The sequence below is a fragment of the Chrysemys picta genome, chromosome 1 (assembly GCF_011386835.1).
Source record: "Chrysemys picta bellii isolate R12L10 chromosome 1, ASM1138683v2, whole genome shotgun sequence".
Taxonomy (NCBI): Eukaryota; Metazoa; Chordata; order Testudines; family Emydidae; genus Chrysemys; species Chrysemys picta.
This window is the reverse complement of record NC_088791.1, coordinates 113,334,407-113,357,864: the sequence shown is the minus strand read 5'-3', so window position 1 is coordinate 113,357,864 and position 23,458 is coordinate 113,334,407. Positions and strand designations below refer to the sequence as shown.

At 42.4% G+C, this 23,458-nt stretch overlaps 1 protein-coding gene across 44 annotated transcripts in view; it reads left to right on the top strand.

The window, feature by feature from the left end:
• Positions 1-23,458, top strand: part of MICAL3 (microtubule associated monooxygenase, calponin and LIM domain containing 3) — a 261,805-nt gene that overhangs the window by 189,902 nt on the left and 48,445 nt on the right. For 29 of the 44 annotated variants that reach the window (XM_042849363.2, XM_065583151.1, XM_065583008.1 and 26 more), the window contains 5 exons: positions 1,770-1,965; positions 10,405-10,625; positions 12,714-12,803; positions 17,878-18,015; positions 20,363-20,425. In XM_042849363.2, the coding sequence (XP_042705297.2) occupies positions 1,770-1,965; positions 10,405-10,625; positions 12,714-12,803; positions 17,878-18,015; positions 20,363-20,425 (708 nt within the window). Of the gene's footprint in view, positions 1-112; positions 264-1,769; positions 1,966-10,404; positions 10,626-12,713; positions 12,804-17,877; positions 18,016-20,362; positions 20,426-23,458 lie in introns of all 44 variants that reach the window. The other 15 variants (XM_065583057.1, XM_065583115.1, XM_065583184.1 and 12 more) reach the window with 6 other exon arrangements.

The window sequence follows — 23,458 nt, the reverse complement described above, 5'->3', positions numbered from 1 at the left end:
TCTAATAGAGAAGATAATCTCTCTCTTTATGAGGATTTACTATACCCTTTATTTGCTCTCTATCACCTTGGTACTCTTCCATTACCCATAATCCATTTCTCTTTCACGTCAGCCGGGATTGGCAGATCAGCATTCCAGGTCAGATCCCCTAATGATGTGAACTCAGCGTTGGAGAATGTAACACTGATTACAAAAATAGTTCCGGCCGAAGTGGTATCACCATCTAGGCATCCCAGAGAGAGTGAAATGAAGCGTGAATCCTAGTTGAGTGTGCTATTCAGTTTTATTAATCTTTTAAAAATACTGACACAACATAAGACTATTGTTGCCGCAGCAAATTGTAGAGAACAAAATATCCTTGGAAATGTAGGTTAATGCTCTGATCTTTTGCCTGTGGAGGCCTGTGTGGTTTGGGTCCTGTGAGAACATGGTAGACCCAACCTAGTTTCTTGTGGACATTTGTCCACATTACAAAAGCAGCAGCAAATGTAGCATGATTCCTGGGGGGAAACCCCAAGAATTTTACAACAGAGGATGCTATAGGTCCAAACTGAGGTTCGTTGGCAGGTGGGTCAGGGCTAGAATTGTTGTTGAAGCTTTTGTATATCACTTGCCTGCAATTCTGCTTGATGAAGCAGTTTAACAGGCACTAATCCACCCAGGCCTGATTTCCAGAGGTGCTAAGCACACACAGATCCCATTGGCTTCAACTGGAGCTCTGAGCACGTGGCACTTTTGGAATTCAGCCCCACAAGTGTTAGATCTCGATCAGCAGAGTTTTTTTTTTACTGTGGAGAGCAATAGGAAATAGATGGAGATGTGCTGAGCTGCAGCTGTGTTTAACCTGTGGCACTAAGTTTGGAATTTTCTCAGCTCCTCTGATGCCTTTCTTTGGTGCTTAATGATATAAGCACTTGATGACATTGCTAGTGGGGTTCCTAATGGCTGCAATAACGGGCATCAGAATCAGTATTATGATACCAGAACTGTCATTGTTGGGACTGTGATTCCCAGTCTCTTGTCTTTCCATACACACCTTTCCCGTTTTCACCCACCTGGTCGAGGTTCAGAGGTGTAGGTTCTTCCACTGAGCGCTGCTTTTAAAATAGCCCTTGGAGCTGCTGTCTTTGAGATGGACAGTTTTGCCCCATGCACAATCCTTGCGGTTTGCTGGGGTTAGGGGGAAGCAGTGAACCTCTTATCCAGCAACCTCCCCAACTCCCACAGTCCCACAAATTGTTCATCCAGGTTTCTTCTGCAGTCCCAGTTTTGTCACATACTGACAGGAAATCAGGTCAAGTCCAGAGAAAAACGCATCTGAGGCTTGAACCTGATGGCCTTGCACCAGGGAGCTTCCTCCGGCAGGAGTGTCCCTTTGTCTCCCACATTTGAGACACTCCTTATATAATGGTGCACGCTTCAGTCCCCATGGCAATGGCTTCCCTGTCCCTTCTTGAATAGGGGTCCCTGTGCCTGGTCTGACACAGCTCTGGCCTTTGCAGCTACATTATTCTTGTTCCTCTCTCAACCAAGACATGTAATTTTTTGTTAGCATCCTTTGGCCAAAAGCATTAACCAGGGCCCACTTTGGAGTATTGCTCCTTCTCCAATTCAACCCATAGGGGCTAATATGGTAATGGCATCAGGTTCTCTCTCACTTTATTCCCCTTTGGCCCTTCTCACCCCACTGCTCCTTGCTCTGAATTTGTTTGCAAATATTCAAACCCAGTTCATCAGATTCATTGTTTGTTTACTGGCTTGTTCTTTAGGTCCTAATGTCAATGGATTGGAGGAGCCCAGCCTGGCCAAGAGGCTGCGTGGCACGCCTGAGCGCATTGAGCTGGAGAATTACCGGCTGTCACTGCAGCAGGAAGAGGAACTGGAAGAGGTTCCCGAGGAGACCCTGGCAGAGCATAACCTGAGCAGTGTACTAGACAAAAGAACAGAAGAGGATGTGCCCAGCAGGTTAGCACACATTGTACATGTGTCCCTGTATTCACCCCAGCAGGCTTGTGTCTACTTGCTCTCATATACCCTTTCCCATACACTTTACTGAGGCTCCCCTTTCTGGAGACCTGATAGCCTCATCCGCACTTCAGAGAGGTATTTTATACTAGAGTTTCTGTTCTAAACCCCTATTTCGAGTCACTTAATAGTGTTTTGAAAAAGTTATTTCTTGTACTGAAATTTCTCATGCTCAGTCTTGGCTCAGAAAGGAATTTACTTTTTGGAAAATTTCATCTATAAACAGCTGAGTCATTTGGGTGAACAGAACATGGGGTCAGAGGGGAGTGTTTTTTCAAAAAGTTTTTTCTGCCTGTTTTGCGCTCTGATAACTGAAAACCATTTTTGGTTTAAAACTTCAAGTTGGACAGATACTTAACCATGATTGAGTGCCTTTGTGTCTGAGAGAGCTTGGCTTGAAGTAATAGCTATGGATAGAGTAAAACAGGATACACCACATGCATGTATGGTCATTTCTTCAGCTGCAAAACGGTACACCAGAGTGCTAGGGGCTCAGTGCTCACAAGTGTGGGCAAATGTGTCTCAGTAATTCCTGCAGCAGCAATTCAGTTTGATAAGGGATGAGCGGAACCTTTGCAGCCTCAGCGTCCTCCAGATAGCGTGGCTCTCTTACTTACTGTGGGTGCTGCTCCATACCCTTTCATTGCAGCAAGAACTCTCCTGAACTGTTAACTCTTTGGCTGTGCAACAGTTCTTACATTCTTAAAATTGCCACTGTAAACTCAGGTAATGATATAGCAGATGGATAAAACCCAGATCCTATAATACAATTACATGCATGCTTAACTTGAAACACATGTGTAGCCCTGAGTGTCTAGTTGCCTACCTCAATTATACAGGTGAAACTGACTTCAGCTGGGCTACTCAAGAATGTAAAATTAAGCACATTCATAAGTCTTTGCAGGTTCAGGGCCTGGGTGCATTCTGGGGTGAGCAAATGACAGGAGTCCCATAAGATGCAAATAGAAGAGGCAGCAACTGGATATTTGACACTATCTAGCCTTACTAGTCTTCAGTAATCCTGATGCATCCTTATCTTAAAAGCTCTGAACAGGTTTGAACTAGGATGAGTAAATACCTGGTGTCATGTGCTGTTTCCTTTACTAGAATAATGATGGTGTTTATTAATTATTTTAGGAAGTTCTCAACAAGATCTTATTTTGATATAATTTATTTATTTGAGGTGTTGTCTAGTGACCTAGTTGGATGTTCTCTGCAGTTTAATGTGCTAGACTTGAGATATGTTCATATTCTCTGTCCCTCTCCCAGCCCACTGCTCAGATATAATAAATAATGTTGCTATTGTTAATATTAACACGAATAATAATATAACTGTAGCTTTTATAGTACTTATTAGATCTGAAAGTACTAACCAAAGTTCACTTGCCTGGAGCTATATTATTATTGGCCATGACTTCATCAGATCACATAAATTAAGAATAGTTGGACCTGGTCAGTACTTGGATCGGAAACCTCCAAGGAAAAAGGAGTCAACGGAACCCACTGTTCTCTTTGACATCTCAGACTTCAGCTGCTGTTTCATCTCCTCCAGATCTGTGCACACTTTTCTCCCTCCCTCCTCCGCACCCATTTTTTATTTAGAATTCTATCACTCTCCCCTTTTTGTATGTTGACTGACATTTGTATTTTTTAATTTAAGCTTTCTCTGAAAAAAAAAAAAAGGTAAATATTATTTTTGGACTTATAAAATATCTCTCTGACGTCCTTGGGCACCTGGACCAAGATTTCACAGCAATAAACATAACTTGCTGGCAAAGGTCAAACCAAATACATTCCTCCTATGACAGATTCATCATCACTATCCTGGGCAATAAGCGGAGTTAATATGCACATATCTGCAAATGCAGTAATAATCGTATGTAGCTCTTCTGTAGTATATGTCACAGTCGAAGCATTTTAAAACATCAGATTAATCCCCACAAAAGGGCAAAATATTTGGCATCTGATCAATACGGGAAGTAAATTCCAAGCTGACATCCCACTAGTCTCAAGCCACTCTAGGGACGGCTAATGAAAGTACCGTCGCATAATCTTAAATAGCACAATTGTGCATAGAGAGGGAAACTGTTTCTAAGGTAGTCAGCCAGGACCTAATCATTGTTGGACTTCTGTAGAATAATAGCCACACCTTGAATCACATCTAGAACTAAATAAGATACCCACACAATCTTTGGAGAGCATGTGCAGATTTTAATGTAAGATGCATTCAAGATCATTTAAATTTTCTTCGTCCTGATTGTATGGGCCATTCACAGTTAGATTATCCCTGCCAGATGAAGGATCTGTGCTAAACAGTTGCTCCAAAGTGTGGTGCTCATTCCACTATGAGGCACCAAAGTGTCAATAGCAGGTCTGTATTCAGACAACCCAGCACCCAGAAGGCTTGAGGGGCAGATTATCCTTAAAGAGAACATGCAGTTAAAGTGGGTGCTGTTCATACAGTGTCCCACCTTTGAGCTGAAGCCACCGTGGTGAAATACTCTCTAATCTCTGTAGCTGGTCACTCCAGATTAGGGTTGAACCATATTGCGAGATATAATGGAGGCAGCTGGCACTGTCACTCTATTCTGAGCCTGCACGGTGGAGGATGAGAGTCTCCAGGCCTTTGGCCTGGCTCCTTTCTCCAGCACTAAATTCGCATAGATGCATTTTTAAGAGGTATCTCCCTGAATATTTGAGTCTCTCTGTCAAGTCATTCAGCTCTTTTCTCTGATCACTGCTTAACAGAAAAAAGGTCCTAGCTGGGTGGCCCAGAGCTACCAGCTTGAAAGGTAGCTCTGTCTCCTTTTACCCACTCAGCCTCTTGTTTCTCAGTACTCAAAGGTTAAACACACAAGTGTGGAGCAGATCAATGCCAGAGAAGGTAAAGTGAGGTGTGGAGTGAAGAATTTACACTCTGAATATTACATGAGATAAGCAGGCTGGCTGGAGAACACAGCTTGATCCACGGAGTAGTCATGATCCACGGAGTAGTCATGGCAACAGCTTCAGCAACAGTAAATTTTATTGACAGCGCACTAAAAACCCAGTAGGCGACACCTGTCAGATTTATTTCTGTACTGAAGAGGAGGAAAGTGTGCTATTAATCAGAGGAGGGAATAAAGACCACTTTTTTTTATCTCTCTGAGAGCATCTGTATAAAGCCATTAGGATATGCTAAGACCTCTTGGGAGCTTGCTGAATGCCAGAGGCTCAGCATATATTTATGATCTGATTCATCATTTACCTTTTGAAAGAAGGGACAGAGAGTTAAAAATAACTTTTAATTTCTGCTGTGGAACGCAGGATTATAACATTTGCATTATATATCGTACAAAAAACACATGTTGTAACTTTGAAAATTGTCATGAAAACGCACTGGACCATGCACAAAACCTACCTGGTTACCCCATACTGTGATGAGGAAAAAACAATGGTATCTTATACATTTTTTTAATTTACGTCTGTCAGAAAGTATTCTCCTCAGGCAAATGAGTGAATAAAATTGCAAGGATGCATTAGAGCAAGATTAAGGTTAGGTTTTTATCACACAAAAATAGGAAATGATAATCCTAAAGATAACCTGAACTCTTCCCCTAGAGTTATGTGCATCTATAATTCTAAGAAAAATTGAGTTGCAATGTAGTACTTGTTGGAGAGTGTCTTTGTCCCAAACTGTGTGATCATGTAATGAAAGCCTGCACGTCAGGGACAGAGTTAAGGTTGTTGTAGAAGTTATACATTCCAGACTTGTATAGACTTTAAATCTTAGGCTTTTTTTATGTTTCAGCTGATCAGTTTTCAGCCCTCACTTTTATTGTCTGGCAATAGCAACTCTGTGACTGCTCATCTTACCACTTACGCACTTTATTAATGGGAAAGATTACATTAAAAATAAACAGCAAATACATAACACCATTCTGGCAAGAGTACCTCAAACATTGTAAAATCTAGTGTAGATGGTGCAGAACAGAAGAAGGTAGCCAAGTGAGAAAATGTCAAATGAAAGATTGTTTGTGAGAAATCCATTCCAGGAAGAAGTTGAACCAAGGACCTTCTGTATCCAAAAGCAGTGAGATTACCTATTGAACCAAAGGTGAATGGGCATTTTCTATGAGCAGTAATCTCGAATAAGCCCTTTTATGTAAAAGTCACTGCCCGAAGTATCAGTTTGTTAAACACTGCTGTTGCTGTCTCTTACAACCAACAAAAATAGAAAACTAGAACAGAGGTATCCTCACTCACCCAAGTTTTAACCAAGCCAGAACTATTTTGCTCTTTAAATCAGATGAGATTGTGCCTATTCACATCTATATGGCAAGCATCCAGGCATTGCACTCCTTTTCTCATAAATATCATAAAAACACAAGATCTAGTCCCCAAGTTTATTCTCAGTGAAATCCTTGTTTCAGTGACAAAAATAACTTAACTATTTTTCTCCCATTAGCGCTAACATATGCCATCCTGAGCAGCATCAACAGAAATGTGTACTAAATTCCAAGCAGTTACTCATGCAAACTCATCAAAAGCGCCGAGATTCACAAATTCCATCAAAGGCATGATTTGAAGGCACTGGGATTGCACATGAGTAACTGAGGGCCTAATGTAGCTCGCAGAACTTTTATTACAGGTGATGTGTAAGAAGAGTATGTAACCCAGCTCAATTCTCAGACCACAAGCCAAGATTCATGGGGGATTGGCAGTTGAAAAAAATGTCTTGACTTGTAAACTGAGTCAGTTTGATACAGAAATCCAAGAGAGACAAAATGAAGCCTCACAATGACACTTTTACAGTCTCCTGTTGAGTCAGAACTCACATTTGAATTCCAATTTATTGTTGCATAATGTATTAATGCTGGAATGCACTTAAATGTCAGTAGCACAGATTTTATCCTAGACAAAAATATCCTTGTTAAACTAAAGTTAGTCATATGCTTATATCAATAACATTAGGATAGCAACCTTATTAGAACACTGAATGGACAAAACATTAAAAGACCATGAAATACTAGTCTTAAATTCTAGTTTAAACAACTATAAACATTTAAAAGTATGGGAACTTCAAATTAACCTAGAATTTCCTGACCTTCTAATTTTTAATGAGTTTTTAAAATACAGATATGAATTTATAAACTTAACTCCATCTTGAGTTTAAGTCAAGGGGTTTGTCCTTTTTAAATATGAACTGATAAAATTATACCAGGATGCTTCAACTGCAAACTGGGTCCAGTGGAGTTTGTATATGTGAGGTGAGAGGAAACTGTCAAGATCTGCTGGATTAATTGGTGCAGTTTGCAAAGTCCTTGCTCTTGGGTCTTATAAGTCTATTGCATGTCTTGCGGGGTGTGCATGTCTTGCGGGGTACTTCCCAGATGGACAGAACTTGAAAGTTTACCCTACACATTCCCAGAAGGGTAGGACCATTGACAGCTCAGTCCTTGAACTGGGCAGCTTTTGTAAACTTTCCAAAGTACATTAGATCCAGGGCCGAGTTTATAAAGGTTGCCAGAAGCTGCCAGAGCCTTATTTTTCCTAAAAAAATGTGTATATTTAGGAAAAGTGAGAAGAAACTTGCAAGCAACGCCAGACAAGCAAGTGGTGTTAAGGATTTTCTGTGGCACACAGGAGTCCCCACTGACCTTTGACAATCTTTCTGCAGGGTGAACCAAATCTATACCTAGTACAAGATCATGGATATAGTCAACTTTATAAAATTAATCTGGTTTCTTTCAAAGTTTAAGTTTGCTAAAAGCTGACAGAGCACTCAGATGTTCCTATTAGGTGAAAAACTCCAAGGATAAGAATCCCAACTTCTCAGATAGAATCCCCTGTATAAGATCTTATCACTTGCTCTTTAAACAAGTTTGAAATTTCTAGGCCAATCCATATTTGGTAGTAGGATGTGACAATGCATTAAGAGCCTGATTCAGTTGCTATTGAAATAAATGGAAAGATTCCCTAAGACTTTTTTTTTTTTTAAATTGGCCTAACTCCTACTGAATCTGATGCTTCAGAAATAGCTTCTCCAGTTCACCTCACATTTGTCAAATAATCTATAGTCACAGACGAAGTTTGTAAAATCTGCAGTGCATAGGACCTCTCTTGAGGAATTTGGGCATGGGAGAAAATTAGCTTTAGTATGGTAATATTGACATAACCTGAACTCTGGAAAAATTGTCATCACTCCCTAGTACCACTAGCTTTTAAAGCATACAAAGAGCATATGTGTGACCAGCTGAAAAGTTAAGGATTATTCACATACAAAACTCACCCTGAGTTTAAGATTCAATCTATTTAGCATATATAAACTTGCTGTATGTTAGTATAGATATTCCTCTCCCGCTATATGTTTAGATGAGTGTTCCTTTCTGAACTCATCAGTTCAAATCTACAGAAGTGCATTTCAGCTATTTTATTTATTTCAGTGCATTTCTTGAGAGCTCGGTACAGATGTAAATTAAAGCAGGCTTTGAGTTACTTGAGCATAAGCATTTGAACAAATTCTTGAGTTGAAAATGTACCTTTTCTTGTCTGGAGAACTCCAAAATTGGCAAATGTATCTATGAAACTTGCCAATAAATTCCCTTCTTTGCTGGTAAAAAAGCATGAAAGATTTCAGCCTAAAAGATCATTTTTTTAGAAAAAGGGTTTCTGGAAAAATTGGGTTGAAAATGGTGGGAGTGCCTTCTCAACATTTAACTATAGTGCCAGTACCTAGAGATTATAACCAAAGAGTGACGCTTGTTGTATCTTTCACTTACAAAGTCAAGCCTTCTCCTAACAAGCGATTAGGAGAATACTTAGTGGGAATCTCAAGCAAAACCAGTAAATGTTTCACGAAGGAAACCTTGTAATGTGGAAATCATAGGATCATGGAATATCAGGGTTGGAAGGGACCTCAGAAGGCCATCTAGTCTAACCGTCTGCTCAAAGCAGGACCAATCCCTCCTTTAAAGAGGGGATGGCTATCAAAAATGGGTCATACTGATAAACGTTTGTTTCCCACACAGTGATTTACAGACTTTGCTATGAGAGTAGTGGGGTTGATAGTTATTCTCATGCTGTTACCTATAGTTTCTTGCCCATCCGCCCTATACACATGTGCGGACACTTCCTGTGTTCATGTGATACTACTGCCTAGGATCCTGGAAAGTGTATGTAATTGTGCACTGCTCTCTGGCTGTCTTTATCTTACCTGCTGCATCCCTTATATACCATGAAGGCCTGATAATTCTAGGACTGTGTGCATATTCTTTTCAACATTCACTGATTGTCAGGCAAAAATGGAAAAAGTATAAGTAATATAGTTTCCCAAATCTTCCTGCCAGCTCCCCACCAAGCAACAAAACTTCCCAGCAGCTTAAACCCAGCGGCAATATCACACACCCCCACACACGCCATAAAGAGACATGATCTCCCCATATGCTAGCCCTGCCAAACTATCTCTCACACCCAAATCCTCAAGAGAATGTGACATCATCCAGATCACCACCTTCTTGCTGAACCCACTTGCATTCAGATACTGTGATAATGAGTATCAGATAAGAACCTAGAGTAGTGGTTCTCAATCTATTTACCATTGTGGGCCGCATATGCACCTCTCTGTGTTATGTGGACCGCATCCATACACTATATATGCTACCTGTATGGCCCTGAGGATGTCACATGAGCTGCAGCTGTATGCTGATTGGGCTGCCCGCCCAGCCTGTGGGTTGAGAACCACTGACCAAGAGAGACAAGGTGGGTGAGATAAATTTATAACCTTGCTAGATGCTAAAATTCACGGTCTTAATAAAGACATTGGATTTATGGTTTATTACAATAATCTGTAAACCACTAATCCCCCTTTTGTCCTGTGACTACAGGGGTGTTAACTGGCCACTTCACCTTGAATAAACTTCACCAGCTAAACTATCTGTTCGATCTTGTATTTAGCTCTGAGTACCTTTTCCAGACCTGAAGAGGAGCTCTATGCAGCTCCAAAGCTTGTCTCTCTCAACAATAGAAGTTGGTCCGATAATAGTTATTGCCTCACCCACCTTGTCACTCTAATATCCTCGGACCAACACAGCTACAATAGCACTGCATATAAGAACCTAGACAGATCTCCACAACTACTCCTCCTCTGGCTCTCCTTTATTAAAAGGAACTGGATCCAGTACCTTTTCGCTGTTGGATCTACCTACAGCCTCTGCATCAAGCTCCTTTGACCTGATCTACTATTTCTAAAATAATGCAATGAAATGTTGAAAGCAGAAGGGGAAAATATGGTTTCCATTACACGTACTATAGTTTGTACTGAAGTTTTGCCAGCCATATATAAACTCAGCTAAGATGCATTGTTAATTGACTTCTCTTTCTCATTTTTATTCTTTACAGTAGTTCAGAATCCGAAATGGAGGAAGAGGAGGAGGAGGAAGAAGAGGAACCGGGGCAGCCACAGCTGCCCACCTCAGACCTGGGAGGTGTGCCATGGAAAGAGGCTGTGCGAATCCATGCCCTTTTGAAGGGAAAGAATGAGGAAGAGCCTGAAAGTCAGAAAAACCACGAGGCTGAAGACCGGGAAGAGGAAGAAGAGGAGGACGAAGAGTCTAGTGAAGGTTAGAAAAAGATCGGTTTGTATTTTCCTTCTGCTACACAGGCAGGGCAAGCTGAGCCAAGTACCCATGTTCAGCCCAGAGTGGTGTTGGACAGGCACCCCTACGATCAGATGAGTTAGATTGTACCTTATTCTTCTCCGGAAAACCATTGAGGGCTGATGGGGAAGCAGTGAATCGGGGTGGGATGGGAGAGGTTCTTATGAGGGTATATTGATGGAAGGGAACCAGTGAAGGAACTGAGTCAAAGGGCACATGTACACTGCAGCTGGGAGCGTGCCTCCCATCATGGGTAGATGGACATGCTAGTTCTGCTTGAACTAGCACATGAAAAATGGCAGTGTCTGGGCAGGTTTGGCAGCTAGCCTGAGCTGCAGTCCATGTTATCCCCGGCTACACTGCTCGGGCAGAGCAACGCATGTCTGTCTATCCGCGCTGGGAAACGCTATCCCAGCTTCACTGTAGATGTACCCAAAGAGTGTGTCAAACCAAAGGCCTTCTTATCTTTCGTTTCAGTTTTTTCTTTTTATCCTTGCATTTAACATTGCTTTTTTACACCTCCACCCCAATATAACGCGACCCGATATAACACGAATTCGGATAGAACACAGTAAAGCAGTGCTCTGGAGGGGTGGGGATGCACACTCCGGCAGATCAAAGCAAGTTCGATATAACGTGGTTTCACCTATAACGTGGTAAGATTTTTTTGGCTCCCGAGGACAGCGTTCTATCGGGGTAGAGGTGTATTTGTAAGTGAATTTAGTGCTGATAAATGATGCTAGGTTGACCACATCAGAGACAGAAGATCTCTCTCTAGAGGGCAGTTACAGCACTAGTAACAGCACAGTACACTTCCCATGTACTGTCATAACAGTGGGCCTCAACCAACCACAGTACCTTACCCCTCTCCCCAGTATAGCCTGATAAGAGAGAGGGGTTTAATTCTTGTCTCCACTTGCTCTGGACTCAGTACTCCGATTGGATCAATATATTCCCATGTTTGGTTCAGAGTGCTAGAAGGGGAGGGGCACTTTATGCCTGAATGCAGGGTGCAGCCAGAGTGCAGAAGATACTTTCCCCTGGGTGGAGCCTACTTGTACCATAATGGTCTAACCCAAGCAATTAATTCTCTTGCTGGTTTCCCTCTGTGTAACTTTCAGCTTTGTGACAATTGTGCTATTTTCTCACTGGTTTGTAGGGGAATCAGATTTGGATTTGGCCCTCTGTTCTCTAGCAAGGTCTGCGGGTGCTGCGGAGGCAGCGCATTCAGCCTTGAGGAGGAGGGAGTGCCTCACATCACCCAGCAGTAACCCCCTATGGCCAATATTAATGGGGCCCCAGGAGAAGCAGTATCCAGCTCTCCTAAGCCAGCAGGAGACATTACACAATATGCAGCCCGAGTTGAATCCCTGTGCTCTCCAGGATGTTTTTATTCCAGCTCTGAGTCTTTCTTTATGAAAAGGGTGGGGAACAGTTATGGAAGGATTTCCTCCCCTGCACCTCTTTAGTAAGTCATAACCGTACTGAGCTTGTTTTGGAAACTGGTATCTTTGCCGTGCTTCACTGCCATTCCAAATGGTGACTGGATCTTATCTTTCAAAACATGACTTGGGTACTTGCATTTCCCCTTTGCTTTCATGAGAGCTACCAGACTACAAACACCAGCTTCATAAAGGCCATTGGCCATGTAATGTTGGCAGTATGAGGAGAGGTCCGTTTGTGCTGGGCTTCAGTGGCAGTCTTGTTCAGGTGTCATTTGGTGTGGGAGATGGCCTTTTAATTAGGTGGTTTGGCTATATTTTTCCACATGGAAACTGGAACTCTGTAGCTGAAGTCTCTGTCAGAACCAAGACCACGGTTTAAGTATAGTAATATGCATGTTGTTTATCAGTCTACTAAATTGTGACGTTCCCAGACCTCTGTCCAGTGGAGTTTGCCTATCAAACAGGGAGCTTTGATTAGTACAGTAAGTCTTACTGGATTTTCAGACAATAACTCTATGCTTTTTGATTCTCTGTCCTTTCCCTCTCTGTATTATTTGTGTGTGTGTATCTGATGCTATATGTGGGGGTGTGGCTCCCCCTGCTGTAGAGGGAGAGTATTACCCTTGGGCGAGAGAGCTCCAGCAAGGCCTCTGGCTTCAACGTCTCTCAAATGAAGAGGACACGGGTACTTTTAAAGGTACCCTTGTGCCATCACCACTTTAATTTGCCCTCAGGCGGAACTGACATTTTAAAGAGCAGGTCCCACATGAAAAGATTTTCTGTTTTTAGTAAATTGCATTTACCAACTCTCTCGAGGTTGATTCAGGAATTACTGACTTCTTCTCATGGTCCAAGTTTGGGCACTACTTGGCTGTACCACATTTTTTACCGTTTTTTGTGGGGGAGGGCAGGGAAAGCTAGATCGAGTCCAGAGAGCACTGAGACACTTCAAGCAACTGTAAAATATACCTGAAATTAATCTGATCACTTCCTGCTTGGCTAGGTGCACTATTTCCCATAATGCACTGTGTTGCCATTTTTGTTTTGATGGTTACTTTCCTGGAGTATTGGGCTACAACAGTATGTTCATTCCTGCTACATTGACATTGCTCATATGAGCCAGGATACGTGAGACTACAGGGTGAGTTCTTTCACCCAAATGAGTGGGTGCACCGGAGAGCCAGGGTTACATGTCTTTGTTTGTAGCTGATTGCTATTATAATATACCTCCTTTATTTTATAGTTCCTGTTTTGCCTGAAACTAATTTTAGTATATGCATCAGTCTGAAATATTTCATAGGAACATAAGAGAAAATCATATGGGAAAATATCAACATTTTTCTTTGCTCTTTTGAAAATATACATACAGTATATATAAATATTTTTTGTTCCGAGCCTTTCTTGACCCATCGTTTGCTCTCCCCCTGGAGTCTAGCTGTGCTTTGAGCAGAAGTCTGGAGTCCCTTGGCCACTTTCAACACTCACTTTCTATTGGAAAAGTTCAGTTTGGAATGTTAAATCATCCCTGATTTAACATTTTTGATGGTGAGAATTGAAGGTAGCCAGATGGCCAGAAAGCACAGGCACGTAGGGGTGACTGCTGCCTTTTTCCTTAACTTCCACTCTTCTCTATCCTAGCAGCTGTCCCACTTTAATTTTTGTTCCCAAAGAGCAGGTTTGGGACAGCTTCCAGTTAAACTTTTGAACTGCAAAGTCAATTTGTGAGAGAGCCCAGCCACTCCTAAAGTGTTATTGAGTGCTGCAGTGAAGCTAGAGGGGGAAACACGCTGTTCTTCTGGAATTCACCAAATTATCTTTTCGTGTAATGGTGAACAAAGAGGTCCAGCTTCTTGTGAAGCTTAGTGGCCAGCCTTGGGGGAAGCCACAGCCGCAGCCATTTGAAAGCCTTCTGTGATGTTTTGTGGGTCACCTAGCCTAGTAAGGGGTTCTGTTACTGCCTGCCCTGTAACCTTCGGTGCCGTAATGCTGTGCTGCTGTGACTGACCTGACACCACTAGCCAGCCCGCAAGCATCAAGGTCTCACCCTGGCTTCCACCAGCCTAGTTACTCCTTGCAGGGTGACACCAACAGCCTTTCCAGTCCCGTGTCTCCCCATAAATTCATAACCTCAGTCCGTATACATAGTTCATAATCAACAGAGAGTCCTGTGGCACCTTTAAGACTAACAGATGTATTGGAGCATAAGCTTTCGTGGGTGAATACCCACTTCGTCAGAGGCATGTCAGACTAATCAGATCCAGACTAACACGGCTACCCCTCTGATAGTTCATAATGACCATCAAGTACAAAACATTACCAGCTTTCACAGAAGACCTTACTCAACATATTTTATAGCACAGTAACATTGTATACAGCAGGGGTCCGCAACCTTTCAGAAGTGGTGTGCGGAGTCTTCATTTATTCACTCTGATTTAAGGTTTCGCGTGCCAGTAATACATTTTAATGTTTTTAGAAGGTCTCTTTCTATGTCTATAATATATAACTAAACTATTGTTGTATGTAAAGTAAATAAGGTTTTAAAATGTTTAAGAAGCTTCATTTAAAATTAAAGTAAAATGCAGAACCCCCCGGACCAGTGGCCAGGACCCGGTCACTGTGGGTGCCACTGAAAATCAGCTCGCGTGCCACCTTCGGCACGCGTGCCATAGGTGGCCTACCCCTGGTATACAGTCAATTCAAGGGCTTATTTTTTGGGGTTCCAGACCCTCTGTTCTCCTCTTGGGTTGTCTGGACTCTGATTGTCACACCTTCAGCCTGCATTCACGTGGTCAGACATCAGAGAAACACCAGGTTTGCCCTCTAGCCAGCCCCCAATACTTCACAGGTGGCCGGGCTCTTTAAAGTTTTTACATTATTGAGAAAGCTGAATTGGGGTCTGCTTCTTAAGTAAGGCCTGGTCTACACACACAGATGTGCAGGTTTAAATAAAGGAATGATGTTCATACGAATATACTTAAACTGGTACAAGTTTGGCTTATATCAGTTTAGTTTACATTGGTAAATTTACAGGAGCAAGCTACATTGATATAGCCTGTTTTAAACCGATATGACTGTGTATTCACACTGGAGTTTGCATGAGTTTAACTAAACTGGTTTTTAAATTAATGCAATGTCTGTGTAGACAAGCCATAAGAGTAAAATGTAAAACAGCATGCAAAGTGCTGCAGGTGAAATGGCACCAGCGCGTGCAGGCTATGGCTGCATTTGCAGCAAAAGCATGTCATTTCCATATGGAAAAGAAAACATTAAAATTAAGCGTCTCTCCCTATTCTCCAATTTCATTTCCTTAATGGGTTTATGGATACTGTAACAAACACATGCCATCTATTTCTAGCTTCTCATTGTGCTGTATAACCCGACCACTAAAAACCTGAGATCTCAGATCCTCCTGCTGTAAATGACAGATTCCTAGCACTTGAAATAAAGGAGAATCTATTTGCTGTAGTAGTACAGGGCCTGTGACACACACTTGAGCAATTCTGATTCCATCCATTGAAAGGTAGTGGTAACATATAGGGTAGCAAGTACATTACAATACCTATTGTGTAAAAGGAATAATCAGGTAATAAAGTTAGTGATGTCAGACCTGTGTCTGGTCCAATTCTACATTCTGATTGGGCCTTTCTTTGGTGATGTCATACCTGTTTAAGTCCCCAACAGTCAGGATACAAAGCCATATTATAATATGGAATAAGTCCTGCAGATCAAGTGGGACCTGCTCTTTGTGAGCCTTGCTGAGTGACTATATATTTCTTCCGACTTCCAGCTGTTGCTGGTAATCCTCAACCTTTTAACTCAGCTGTGTGGTGTGGTGTAAACACTAACTCTACTGATCTCAGAGCCTGCATGTGGGAGCATTGGAATACAAGTGCAATGAGGAAAGATCAGACCGCTCCATTTGTTGGCCAGTGACTTGGGCCCTATCAGCCACTCCTGAATATTCTCTTGTTCCCTTCTGGATATCCAGAAGTTCTGGTAAGGTCAGGTTTTGTGCTGATTCGAAGAGGGATCATTACACTGAGAAAACTGTGATATACAGATTAAAATTGAATCCCATTCCCTTTTTGTGTATTTCTCTGCTTTCTTTTGCCCCTTTGACTAACTACCAAATAATTTTGTGCTTAGATAAGTGCTGCTTCTCTCAATATCCGTTTTCTCCTACTATTATAGTGCTGAGTGTGATGCCACAGTCATTTCTGAGACTGAAGTCCTCATTTATTTGGCGAGGAGGGATAGCTCAGTGGTTTGAGCATTGGCCTGCTAAACCCAGGGTTGTGAGCTCAATCCTTGAGGGAACCACTGAGGGATGTGGGACAAAAATCAATACTTGGTTCTGCTAGTGAAGGCAGGGGGCTGGACTCGATGACCTTTCAAGGTCCCTTCCAGTTCTAGGAGATAGGATATCTCCATTAATTTAAATATATATATATTTAATTTAAATTTATTGTTATGATTCCACAAACCAGGCTTTCCGTGGGTTATTCTGGTTTGTGACAGTCCTTCCCTAGTACATTTTTGACAAATGCCTAGTTCCATGCTTCTGAGATGGAGCCTGGCCTGTTGCCCTACATCATGGGCGATCTGCAGTCAGTGAAGGTTGGCTCATTGCTGTGCAGAGACAGACGGCTTGTTGCCCTACAGTGTGAATGGCTGTGTCTAGTGCATGCCAATGAGTGGGGAGTGGTTAGTGGAGGAAACAGCTTGCCAGAATATAAAACCTGCAACCTGTGGCCAGATCAGCCATGGAGAATCCTGTATACCTTGCTGCAGGAAAATGGTGAGGAGAACCCACGATCAAATTTCCCAGGGTCCTTCGTACCGCAAAGAAACCAACAACAAAGGGGAAATTAAGGGAATTGCTACCAGGGTGGATGAATCAAACTGTCTAGTTGAAAACCTTCAAATACACAAAATACCTTCTAAACCGGTTAGCCATATGTACCTACACTTTTGTCAAAGGAAATCCCCTTTGAAGGAGAGAAGAGGTTATTTTCATTATTTTCAATGAGAATGCTGATATTACTCATAAAATGACGCTTCCCCCTGAACAACCCACTCACTACTCCAACAACACAGCTAGAATGCTCTGAATAAAGTGTTGTAAACCTTAAACTGAGCAAAAATTCAATGCGATATAAGGCTACATGCAGCTGGTCATTCTGAGGGCAGCCGGCAAAGGGAGACCTTATGGTTTCTCTGTTGCACATGTGGGTGAAAAGTTGTGATTCAACCCCCAAAAAGTTCACTTCCACAATGTTGAGGACCTCTGGGGAGTGAATGGATCCTTTGTTCTGTGGAATTGAGCCCACAGTGCAGACTGTCCCCATGCCTTTTGCCAGCAGGATACATAGGGTAATACTCATTTTGAATAGGCTGAATAAGGCTGAAATTTCTGCTAATTGATCGCCTATCAAATCTCAGTTGGATGCTCAGAGAGTGTCTTCCATTGCCGGGGTGCTGCTTGCAATAGAGGTAGTATGCCTCTGGGCTAGCATTATTCAGCGTCCGGATGGAGCAGGAATCTGAGGATTATGAATGGTTGTGTGTTTCTAGATGCATGCACACATGATGCCAAGCGTTGTCTGTCTGTCTGGCAAACTGATCTTGGCAAGTAATATTTTCTTTTTTCTTTCCTTATATTTCCTTTCCTGTCGTGTGTTTCCTTTCTCTTCCTCTTTTTTCTCTCTTTCCACCCTATCCTTCCTCCCTTCCCGCCCACATCCTGATCTGCCTCATCCTCGGTCTGCTAGCTGGAAACCTGAGGCTACAGCAGATTGTAAATCCGATTGATCCCCTGGAGATCCTGGCAGATGTGCACTGGACACACATCCGCGAGAAAGAGGAGGAGGAAAAAATGGTCCCAATTTCAAAGTCCTCCACCTCCAGAGGTAATCTCCTGCTGCATCGATCCCCAGATCACAGTTGCAGCTGTTTAACTCTGTTGCTTCTGCTCCCTTCAAACGCAGCCTTCTTCAGAAGGGTGAACAATGATTCAAAGCCTCTGCTTCCTGAAACTTAAACACTTGTTTAAACGTTTTACTTTTGAGGTCGGTCTCCATTTAAGTCACTGGTTTTCTAAGTCAACACAGCATAGTGAGCTTTCCTGGCTTGTGTATCTAATTAGACTCTGTAGCATTCTGCTACAGGATGGAAATCATTTGATATTGCAGGTTGCAAGCCCCTGATAACAGATTTAAAGGGTTCAGGGATTTGAGAGAAAGCAATTCAGCCAGTTGTGTTCCTTCAGGATGGGGGTGATGAAGAGTCCAGCCCTTGGAAAAACAAAAGTTACTTATTCTGAAGGGTTGAACAGTTTTCGCGTCTACAATGAATATATTCTGCTGCTGCTTTTCAAAATTTGTATCTGCATCTGGCAGGGGCCTGGTGTCTTCAGGGAATGGTGAAGAGCACAGAGGGCCCAAGGAGACAGCTGGTTGCTGTTTGGCTCTTTGTATTGAGATTTGACAGTATTTATTTTTTTTCAGCAAAGTGAGTCACCATTTCAAGATGCCATTTTGCTTCTAAGGTCACTTTGGAGAAGGAAAAAAATAGAGAATGCTAGTACCCTCTCCCAACATCTCTGATATATCTCATTGTGATTCACCTTCCACACTATTCTCACACTTGGGACTGTGATCTTGTCAGATGTCTTGAGTTAAGCAGGGTGGGACCTACTTTCCTAGTATTGGAGAGCTGTAAGGAAAGCCCAAGTGTCAACAAAACCAAAACTTTGTGGTGTTTGATTCAGTAGGTGGTAGTCTTCCCTCCAAGTCTGTACCAAACCAATGTTCCGGAATGATCTTAGGAGAATTGTGTTACAGAGGCGCTGTCCTTCCAAAGAAATTTAAGACCAAAGTCCTGACTGCTTGTGGGTATTAAAAATCACATGGTACTTGTTCTAAGAGCTGGGGGTCTTAACTCTTGTTCCCTAGCCAAATTCTTGCCAGGTAACTGTCTTCTGCCTAAGGTTCCTCTGTACTTTCAGCTGGGAGTGGCTTTACTGCCTAGTTTGTTCATTTATTATTCAGTGCTGCATTTCACCCCAAAGGTGGCTACATTTGAGTGGTGGGGGAAAGTTATTCTTATAAATATAGTATCTTGTAAAGTGCTTTGGGATTCTTTGAAATGAAAGGTGATCTATAAAGATAGATCATTATTTCCCTTCTCCCACAATCATACAAACACAGGCCTCAGTGTTATAGCATTAAACATTCTTGACCAATGTTGCTTGAAGTTTAAGAACCCTGAGTAAGTGCTGACATTGTTCCTCAAGTTTACCATACTTAAGGTGAGTTTAGCTTCCACTGATAACAGAAGTGGCCACAAGTCAAGTGTGCTGCCATTTCTCAGTTTTCCTTTTAGCTTATGTTTTCTCTTCTTATTTTTCCAACATGTTTTTCTTTGTGCAAACAGAGCGGTTAAAGCAAAAGTCGACCAGAAGGACTTTCACTCGCTCCGGCATTGTGAGCTACCAGTGTCCTGTTTCTAAATCCCAACTCCTCTCTCTGTGACACAGCTGCCTCCATGATATACTGTTACAGTTGTCCGTAAAGTGAAGGAAAACCTGTGCTGACCCTTTCCTATGGTGCAGACAATCCCTTCCGTGGCATTTACAACTTCCTTCGGGAAGCAAGCAATCTTTCCTTCCCCAAAGAATAGGCCAAACTGAGAGCTGGATTTCCACAGACCCGTAACTTAGATGCTTAATTGCAATAATCCACATGTGCTGTTTAGAGAGCACTTCAAACCCACTCTCTGGAGTTGATGGTTAGAGCTAAAGGAGCAGGACAACATTGCTGATACCCAGGAAAGCTGTGTTCTGTGATCTCTCATGCTCCAGTAGGAATTCTCCCCTGCCTGTAAGCATCCAAACCCAGGCAATATAGTCTGAAATCAATATAGCCTTTGGCTTCTGTTAGCACTATTTGTGTGGTCATACTCCATCTTCTAGCTTCTCTTGTCAGCTTGACCAAAATGGCTGGAATCTGCAAACAGGACACTGAGGACATGTTCAGCTCTCACTAACACCCTTATCTTCCATGGATCCTAAAGCAGATTTGGTATTTATACCTCATTATCCTAATTTAACCCTCAGATCCAATCTCCATCATCTGACAAAGCCTAGGTTTTATTTCTGCTCTCGGTTTTGAGGAATTTCTCTCTAGTGTTTCAATTTCATACACTTATTTGTGTCTAACTTTTGATTTACTATCATTTATTGTTTTTTAAATTCAGCATCCGACCTTCCCTCCGTACGCCGTGAGGCGGTGCAGGCATGGCTGGAGACGGTCTCTGGAGGTAGTTTGGTGATATTCATTCTATACCAATTCAGAATAACCCTGCCCGCCTTCTTTCCATGCCTTCAGCGGCTGAGCTGGTACCTTAACACTGGAACTGTGGCCCTGTTGCTATTGCATGACCAGGAGCGGAGAGTGTGCATGCATGCCGCGCTCACAGTCCATTCTTGCATGAACTGGGCTTTCATCTTACCCCTTGCAAAGGCAGGCTGTACAGAAAAGAACGTCTTCCGTGTAATGGAGGAGGAGAAGAAAGTAGGTTTAACATTTTGATTTGGTTTATAAACTGAGGAGTAATTGTCATCCTTCCCCACCCCTTGACAAAGGGATCTTGGTGCTTGCTTGTAAGTGAAAAGATTAGGGAGAGTGCTTCAAGCAGTGTCTGGAGCAAATTACAGCTTCCTGCTGAAGAGACCAAGAAAGAAGATGTCAATTAAGCTAAAGCCAGGGACGCTCTAGTGCCAGGAGTGACTATGGAAAAAGCCACTCTCCACAAACCTGAAACTTGTTGCCCACCTAAGCACCAAAGGAGTGGAAAGATGCTAAATGTCAGCTGCTCTTCCTAGGTGGTCTCCTAGAATCTCTTATAAAATAAGTGAATGTGGATATTTTGGGGGATGGGAGGGTATTAAATTCTATAAACCACAAAAAGGGTCTAAAAAAATAGAGTAGAACAGGGGTAACTTGTGTGATCTCTAGCTGAGTTGCCCTTGCAAATAGGAGTAATTAGCTCACCTCTAAAACGTTGCTTCTGTAACTGTTTTGGCAAGGCAGCAGCATTTACGGGATAGCTGCACATCACCCCGTCAAGTCCTGGCTGTTGGCCGACATGGACAGACTGCTGAATCTGTAGTTTCTGGCTGCCATAGTGTATATCTCACCAGTTACTGTGTGGCAACTTTTGTCCTCTTGCTCCTCATCCTAACTGCACATACGTATATGCACAGTATATGTATAACTATAACCAGCCACCCTCTTCCTGTCCCGCAAGCTCTGGGTCCTTCAGAATGGGCTGCCCATTGCACCAGTGTGTTACTTATCTCTGCATCCATAAAATATGCTGCTGAATGTTGTGTTTTTAAGGTATTGTGAAGAATTTATTTTCATCTATTAGATTCTTGCTATAGGACACTGCACCACAATTTCCAAATGGAGAAATCAACATACATATAGCCAGGCCAGTGTCAGATAGTCACGTTTTTGAAGGTGACACTTCTACACATTTTGTGACAGTTGCTCACATTTGATGTTTTTACTTAAAACAAGTTACTGTGGCATTACTCTTTCTAAAATGGCAGTAGCTGGTACACACCCAAGCAACAAGCAGGTCAGTAAAGCATCAGTGTAAGGGGGGCGCTGGTTTAGTTAAGAACATCTTTAGATGTCACAGTGGGAAGCCCAGCCCTTACAACTGTGACTCAGCTTCATGTTGTAGATCTGTAAGATTCTCCGTATTATAAAGCCTCTGGTTTAAGGGTGCAGGCCATGTCATTGCCACACTCCGTTTTAGGTGATAGCACAGCATCTTATAACAGCAGTTTAAAAAAAATGCAAGCCATGTGCCCCTCCACTGCCGCGATGCTACAAAGGTGGAAAAAGTGACATAGAAGAAATTCTCAGGTTGAAGGGGCAGGACAACCCTTGTTTCAGTGGGACAGAATGTCAGTGTCATGCTTTGAAGACCAAGGAAGCAAAGAGCCTCTACTAGAAAAAGAGGAGAAGATCAAAATGTGTGTGGAAAATGTCAAGATGCCAGCTCACTCTTTCTTAGACTGTCATGATTAGTATTGTCGTCATTTAAATGGTCCCAGATAGGCTATGAAATGAGCACTGGCATCTGTTTACATCATTATGGAGCCAGAATTTTAGCATTGTGTGCATATAGTTTGCAGCATGACTACTGAGAATGTGCGCTCATTTGCAATAATTGAGCATTCAACAACCCAGTTAAATGTCTAACATGTCATTTGAGCCTGCAGTTGTGCTAATTATATGCATAAATCCAAAAATGTGGCCCAGGTTTGTGCAGTCTGCCGGTGCTATGGTTAAAGCTAGAAATACCTTTAAAACAAAAAAGATTCTGCCTGAAGTTATGGAAAGGCCTTGAAGCTGTGTGACCAACACTCACCCATAATAATTGAGATGGGATAAGGTGTAACAATTGAGAAAGTTATAGGAGTCTCTTGGTTTTTGTGAAATATAATTTAATAATATAAATTAAAGGCCATCCTGGTGGGGCCTCATGCTCCCCTCTGGAATTAAATCTTTTTATGTGTAATGTTGTCAAATGCCTTCTTTAGGTTTATAAATTCATGAATCTTCCCTTCAGACTGATCCTGTAAGGCAGATTCTGGGCTCTGGCAAACAAGAACAGACTTTTTATACGTCTGTTATTCACATTAAAATATCTGAATACATCCAGGTCCTGGGTATCTGCACTGCAGTCTGGACTCCACCAAACTGTTTCTTCTAGAATGTTGCAGCCGCACAGAGTTAAACAGTTTTCAAATGGTCAACTCTCCCGGCTAGTCACCTCCTGGCAGGTCACCTCGTCTGACTTCAGGTCCCTCAAACGTCTTTGTTTCTGCTGCTAGGCAAGTTATTGTGGCAGAATATGAGATTGCAGTTTGCAACTAGCACACATCCTCTAAAATGTTGGTAACTGCAGTTCCTTTGTGGTACCAATATTATATTGCAACAACAGTCGAGCGTATTCCATTAGAGCTTTCCCTGACACCCTCATTTAATGTCTCACTCAAGCACATCTTGGTTGCAGAAGTGGAGACGCTAGTACTTCACGAGGCCAGTCCCTCAGAAGTGCCAGTGTCTGTGACAAAGCTTCCTCAAAGGCACAAAACCCCTTGACTACTCGGACTCAAGGCTTGAAATGCTGGTTGAGTGTTTTCCCTGCTGACGCACCTCAGAGCATCTTGTTCCAGAAACAATGAGTAAATATTGGCACTCAGGGCACTTGGTGCAATTTAAAACTGTTTTCCCTTGTATAGATTTTCTTCTCTCTCTCTCTCTCTCTCTC